Raw genomic sequence first — 7,521 nt, 5'->3', positions numbered from 1 at the left:
ATCCGATATCAAATTAAGGTTATGTGATTCTTTAATTCTGAGTAATCTAGCCTACTGTGATACTGTTTATTGGCCTGCCATTCTAAACAAGGATAAGGAAAGCTTACAAAAAATACAAAACGCATGTATTGGATTTTCATATAGTCTGCGCAAATTTGATCACATTAGAGCAAAATTTAAACAATTTAAATGTCTTAATTTAGATGAACGCTTTCAATTAAGAATGGCTTGTCTAGTATACAAAACTGACAATACGAAATTTATTACATAAGTATGTGATCTTTCGGTTATTATAAGAGTGAGTCTCACTTCTGATTTCAAAGTTATGTATATGTTTTCTGAAATAAATAAAACACTGAAGTATACACACAGGGTACAGTTAGTATGGTTTTAATATTTTTTTTCAGAAGAGTAAACACTTTTTCCATAGAAGGGAGATGACCCCATACTAAATAAAATAGCATATGTTATGATGGAATGGATATAGCCATGATAAACTATCAGCAAGCTTGATATTGAGACTGTTCGTTTGAGACTCCGGAGTAAATAAGTATGTTTTGATATCTTGGAGCAAATAAAGTTAAAATGTTGATCCCATGTCAGTTTAGGGTCAAGATAAACTCCCAAGAATTTTACATGTGCTGAATTATCCCAGTTTTTCATGTTCCGGAGACTAAAAATCATAGTTTCGGTCTTCGAAGTATTCAAACTAAGTTAATTACTACTAAATCAGTTTTCAACCGATGCATGTTGGTCATAAGTTGATGTCACTAACTGTTCAAAGTTTAAGTTGGTTCTAGTTATATTGGTATCATCAGCAAAGCGTATACTTTTAGTATCACGAGGTAAATAATTAGGAAAATCATTAATATATATCAGAAACAGTAACGGACCCAACATGGAACCTTGTGGAACTCCATATTCAATATTCTTTGTGGATGATTTCACATTATTAAATACTAACAACAGTGTCCACAACGAGCTTACGCTAGTACCCAAATTAATATCAATGCACCAGGACAGAAGCATTTACTAAAATGTTAAAGAACTGTTAGAAATGACAGCAAGCACGAGTTGATGGAATGCATGATTTATTAATTACAGACCCGGCGTTAGAATCTCAATAACTTCAAATGCAAGTATCTCTATATCTGCTGCTATGACACTTTTATTGGAACGACTTTGTGAAGTATGTTATTTTGGTATCTACAATCCATAACTTTCAAACAGTTTGAATATACACTGTGATGCCTAAGGCGCATTGTCTCCAAGTATTTATTAGAAGAAAAGATTTTGTTGAATGGTAAAAGGTTATAAAAACGATTACAGATTTGCTAACGCATTTAATATATTATTACATGCCATTCCAATTAGAAGGTAACTTCTACATATTTACAATTCCGGCAATCCGCCGAAAATCGCAAGCAATCGAATAGATTTGACTTCACGACTAATCTTGAAGAATCCTTTGTCGCCCCACTCAGTGTTAAAGGAGTTAGCTCCTAGCCAGTAAGGAGTGCCGTTTTCCACACCCCAGCCTATCACTTTGACAAAATGAAGTACTATAGGAAATGTGTCTGCTGCTGGTTGATAAACACCTGAAACAAAATAATAATTACAATTATATCAGTGTAATTATGACGTGCTTTGAGTTAAAAACTACTACTACATTAAAATAACCTATTATCTTTTAATATAAGTTCCATAGCTTGTTTTTACATAATTGAGTTGTTGTCGAAACTACTTTCGCTTTCGATATATCTGCAAATTTTGAAGAGTGCAAATAGACTATTGATCCTTACATGACAGGAAAGTAGCACAATTGACACCATTTCTGAGTTTTTTTAGTTTCACATATTTGTTGCAAAAATCAATAGGAATGTTTAAGGCATGTTAATGTTTCTAATATCTCTGCTTGAACAATTTTTAGAGTCCAGAGACATATGGCTCTTGCGTTCAGAAGATAATGGCGATTAAGTCCTCTGGTTGAGATTTATATTTGCTCAGTGCAAGGCTTATAGGTAGACATTAGTTGTAAACATATACTCATATTCTCTGACAGTCAAAACTTGTGTGGGAATGTTTACAAATGCTGACTGAACTGGCTACCGCTAATACAATACAATTAGACTGTTGAGTGCCAAGACACAAAGGCATTAATGGGAACGATAAAGCGGATGAACTTGCTAGGAAGGGATCCGAAATAGAGTTCATTGACCCTAAGGTCTTCTACGGTACATCTCCCTGTGTGATCATGGACTGGGACAGAACACAGGAAATACTGGACTTCAAGGCCAGAGCAAAGCCATTCTAAGGAGTATCATTTGAAGGAAAGAACAAATTCGGCTCAGAAGAGTGACGGGACACTGTCACTTTAAGAAACACAAGTAGGTGCTGAATAGGACTGAGTAGTGGGACGCCCAATAGACCCGATAAGTCAGCGGTGCTATGTGACTTGAACAGAACCAACCACTAGAAGAAGAAGAAGAACATAGAATGTGTGAGATACTCACCACTTTTGTAGTCGTAAAAGTCACGGTACAATACGATTTCCGCTTGCACCGGCCCATTTGTCATAATTTCCAGTTGTATTTGAGCATCTTCAAGACTAAGTGCGTAAGCGCTGCCGTTCTTACCAAAGGTAAGCTCATTTTCGTAATTAAATGAACTAGAGTCACACTGTTTGACGCAAGTTGGTTGGTCTTCTAAAACTTCGCAAGTTGCTTTTTCAGAACCTTCGACGTAGTGGTTACAAGATTCATAAGCATAGGCTTTGCAGCCCTGTAATCAGATTAAGGCATTTGCATTATCATCGGTTAGATTACAGGTAACATTTCGAGAACAAAAAGAAAAATCTAAGTTCTATATAAAATTTTGTGGAATAGGCCAATCAATAGAACATTAAGTTTGATTTTGTGACAAAAATACTAGTAACAAACGGACTGTGCCATCATATAAGAGACGGTCTGTAATATGCTTATACAGGGTGTTCCAGATAGACCTTCAATTAGACGTTTCTGGAAAACTACGCGTACTGGAATTCTGAAAATTTATGTACGGGGGTTTCTCCTAATGTTCTATCGATTGAAAATATTGGCGTCGCCGTGGAACTTCCGGTTCTACCGGAAGTAGACGTCAACTCGCTTATTTCAAATGGAATGTACTATTTTTTATTTAATTTTTGGATTCTACATCGAATTTTAAGGTAAGTTTCATAACCTTACTTTATCCTTAAACTCAATAGTTTTTGAAATATTTTGACTTTTTCAAAATTTTTGAAAAAAACATACCTACACTTAATCGGTTCTATCTCCTCCAATTTTTAAGATAGGAAGCTGAAATTTTAGATGGTCAATACCAAAACGTGTCCAAATATCTGGAATATTCGAAAGTTGGTGCATGTTACACAGGGCGTCTAAAAAACACGGACCAATTGTGTCAAATTGAAAGTTTAATAACTCGCTTATTTTAAATAGAACACCCTGTGTTTTATAATGCCAGTAGATGCACCTGTTAATTCTCTTTCCATTGGTATAAGCATTCCCTATACCTAAATCCCACCGATTTTGAGATATTTGAACATAAGTACAGAGACGAATATAATCCGACAGTTAGCTGTAGGTTGGCTGTGGAAAAACATTTAAATGTCACCAAGTGTCATTACTTATTTAGCAGATTTGCTGTCATTGCTGTAAAGCGAGTTTGTCGATTTTCCAAGTGTTTTCAATAACAATGGCACACTCTGGGTACACACACGACGACTTTTTAAATTTAATTATCATTTACGGGGAGTGTAATAGAATTGTTAGTAGAACATGTCGCGTGTTTGCAGAAAGATATCCAAATAAGCACAGACCAAGTCATGATATGGTCAGAAGACTATTAAAGAATTGTTCTGAGAATGGAAAGTTTCTCCCGAAACATGATAAAGGTAAGACATCAGTGGACAACGAAGAAAATGAAGTAAATGTATTGGCATTTTTCACCGCTTATCCACAGGCGTCAATTAGAGATGCATAATAAATTCACGTCTATCAATAGGAACTATTCACAGAATTCTGAAGAAGCATAAATGGAAGCCATTTTCATTTATGTTAATACACCATTTGCAACCTGACGATTTACCCCGACGTGTAGTCGTCGTGTGTGTACCCAGAGTGTGCCATTGTTATTGAAAACACTTGGAAAATCGACAAACTCGCTTTACAGCAATGACAGCAAATCTGCTAAATAAGTAATGACACTTGGTGACATTTAAATGTTTTTCCACAGCCAACCTACAGCTAACTGTCGGATTATATTCGTCTCTGTACTTATGTTCAAATATCTCAAAATCGGTGGGATTTAGGTATAGGGAATGCTTATACCAATGGAAAGAGAATTAACAGGTGCATCTAATGGCATTATAAAACACAGGGTGTTCTATTTAAAATAAGCGAGGTATTAAACTTTCAATTTGACACAATTGGTCCATGATTTTTAAACGCCCTGTGTAACATGCACCAACTTTCGAATATTCCAAATATTTGGTCACGTTTTGGTATTGACCATCTAAAATTTCAGCTTCCTATCTTAAAAATTGAAGGAGATAGAACCGATTAAGTGTAGGTATGTTTTTTTCAAAAATTTTGAAAAAGTCAAAATATTTCAGAAACGACTGAGTTTAAAGATAAAGTAAGGTTATGAAACTTACCTTAAAATTCGATGTAGAACACCCTGTATGTTCCCTACTCCAATTTGCCATTTTATTTTTTATAAACATTTTTATGTAAAAAAAACTATCGCCAAAACTATTGGTCCGACATTGCCTGCTTTGTGCAATTTAAAGTACATATAATTCACTACTTTTGTGCACAGGGTCAGTTCTACAACTAAAAAACGCTAAATTCTCCGATTTTTCTAGGTTTTCTTCGTTTCTAATTATCTGATCGGATTGATCGACCTCTCGTTATATTCGTATTTCATTTCTCTACAAATTGTCTCATTGTAGCATTCAGATTGCTTCATTAGTGTAGGTTTTATAAACAAAAAACTAAAAAAATGCGTTTTTTGCATAAATATGCTTATAAAAAATTAATTTAATGGTAAATTTTAGTATAGGAAACATATAAGCATATATCTACAGACGTCTTTTATATAATGACATAGTCCGTTTGCTAATAGTATTTTTGTCACAAACAAAACCTCTAATACATACAAATAACTTTAATTCCGTGTAACAAAAACATCCCTCTTCGTCGCGGTATTCGTGGCGCAAAGTAGCAAAGAATTTTTTCGATGGCAAGTTAGAGTTAGATATCTTTTACATGCGTAGATATCTGGTATTAGAGAAATTTGACTTCATTAGATAGGATTCAAAAAATAATTAATTTGTCTGAATATATTTCCGTAACGTGTCATAGAAAAAAATCTAAGAATAACTAATTTGCGAAGAAATGAGGTAAAATTATTTTTGTCGTTATTATTGACCAATTATTCTTCTTTTTCTTTCAGCTAAAAGTATTTCTAAAAAGCTACTTATCGTTTCTCAAGTGAACTGCTTTTCAAAGTTCCTGCTATCTGAATCATTGCTTCATCTATACCGCTATAAAAAGTAATATTACTCTACTCAGAGTTGAGGCTATTTACATACACTACACTACATCTTTAACATAACCGAGATATCTCTGTTGATTTTCGAGATATTGGGCTGACAAGGTTTAAAAGAATTTCTTTCCTAACTCACATCTGTGTCTCCGTATCCTCCACCGGTGACAATGCCATTTTTAACCCAGTGATCCCAGGCAGTGTCCGGGTATCCTCCAAGGCAGCCGAGGCTGCAATCCTGACAGCAACCTAATAAATCCTCCGCTGAGACTTTTATTTTCTTTTCGCCTTTAGAGTGGATACAGAACCTGTCAGACATAACTGAGACGGCCGAAAGAGCCTACAAACAGAACAAGTTGTTAATTCTAGATCTGATGCATGGATGAGCATAACAAATTGATAAGTAATACACTGATCACTTGATATTTACCCAAGGAGCCCAACAATTCCCTGTATCGCTGATTTCTCCAATGGATGGACAGTCGGGCCATTGCTCACGAGCATCGAAAGACTCTGGAATGGTGTCTTCTAGACTCACGTCGTGTACTTTGGTAGGCAGCGTCTGCACTGGTCTTATAAAGGTTTGGAGTTGGTCCATGGGCGTGCTGACACGAAAGGGGGTCAAATGTGGAGGGTAGACATCTGCTTTGGGTAGAGCGTGAGACGCAACTACCAGAGCTAAGCAGAGAATGATCTTCATGTTGACCTGGAAGGAACAAGGTATGAGAAAAATATTAAACTCAGGTAGCAAGAATAAATTTTCCGATATATTAAGTTCTCGTATCTGATACAGCACTTGGCAAGAGAAAATAGTTATTGCACCAAAATATTTATTTTGGTTGAGGATACATCTGGCCGCAATATATATGGTGCCCCAAATAGAATAAGCCATATACAGTAAGAAATAACATAATTTATGAGTGAGACTATTTTGGTGTAAATGATTTATTAAACTTAAGATTTTAACAAAGAAATTAATATATCAGCACAATTTTTAATTAGAAAAATGTGATTATAATATAAGTAACTTGCATGTAATTAGAAAAGTAAAACGTATATCCTGTTTTTGTAGAAAACACTGTTTATTTTAGGAAAATATAATGGGTCCCATTTAAAAACGTTTTCAAGAATTACTACTGAGGATAAAGGAAATGAGAAAGCGAACGTAGAAATAGTGAAGATGTATAAGGCATTTACCAAATGGTACAGCCGCTCGAAAAAGGGCGGGTCCTAGCGGGCAGAATCACGCGAGTTTACTATTGTTAGTGGTAGATTACAAAGTAAGAAATTTGAAAAACTTCATAGTAGATACTTGTGTAAGGTTTCCGTAACCTAGTAACTTGTAACGGCATTGTTTATTTATGTAATAACAGTTAAGTTTCATTTTTGTGAATCGAATTGATTCTCTTATATATACAGGGTGTCTCACATTTAAATAGCAGGACTTCAGGAATCAGTAGAAGACCTCATTTTGAGTCTAAAAGTTCCTATATACAGGGTGTCTCACATTTAAATAGCAGGACTTCAGGAATCAGTAGAAGACCTCATTTTGAGTCTAAAAGTTCCTATATATATGGGTCCTAAAACGCTTCGTTTCTGAGATACAGGGCGTTCAATTTTATTTTTGTTTTATTTATTTATTTTTTAACTAAATAACCGCTGACAAAAAAAATCATCATGTTGCGGCGAAAGACTTAGTATTTAAGGGCAAATAATTTGACACAGAAAATCATCGCATATTAGTTCCAGTGGTGGAGATAGAGGGGTCTCTATGCATATTTTTATAAAAAAAAGTATAGCCGATTTGATATTTTGCAAATGTTTTCGAAAAATATGAAAGAGCATTCAATTTTACCCAGAAAAGACCCTCTTGTCCAAAGTCGATAGGAGGTGGCGTTTTCAAGAAAAACCGAAAATACTGTTTAGAAGTCAAAT

The 7,521-nt window shown here is 34.9% G+C and overlaps 1 protein-coding gene across 2 annotated transcripts in view; it reads right to left on the bottom strand.

Moving 5' to 3' along the window:
- Positions 1 to 1,328: 1,328 nt before the first annotated feature.
- The window catches only part of LOC108907042 (cathepsin B-like), a 13,994-nt gene continuing 7,801 nt past the window's right edge, over positions 1,329 to 7,521 (bottom strand). For both annotated transcript variants that reach the window (XM_018710556.2, XM_023454732.1), the window contains exons 2-5: positions 6,017 to 6,292; positions 5,726 to 5,926; positions 2,514 to 2,781; positions 1,329 to 1,598 (exon numbers count right to left, since the gene is read on the bottom strand). In XM_018710556.2, coding sequence (XP_018566072.1) covers positions 1,393 to 1,598; positions 2,514 to 2,781; positions 5,726 to 5,926; positions 6,017 to 6,286 — 945 coding nt within the window. In that variant the 5' untranslated portion in view covers positions 6,287 to 6,292 and the 3' untranslated portion in view covers positions 1,329 to 1,392. The remainder of the gene's footprint in view (positions 1,599 to 2,513; positions 2,782 to 5,725; positions 5,927 to 6,016; positions 6,293 to 7,521) is intronic.

This window comes from Anoplophora glabripennis, unplaced genomic scaffold (assembly GCF_000390285.2).
Source record: "Anoplophora glabripennis isolate ALB-LARVAE unplaced genomic scaffold, Agla_2.0 scaffold358, whole genome shotgun sequence".
Classification (NCBI taxonomy): Eukaryota; Metazoa; Arthropoda; class Insecta; order Coleoptera; family Cerambycidae; genus Anoplophora; species Anoplophora glabripennis.
This window is presented reverse-complemented; position numbering and strand designations above follow the sequence as displayed.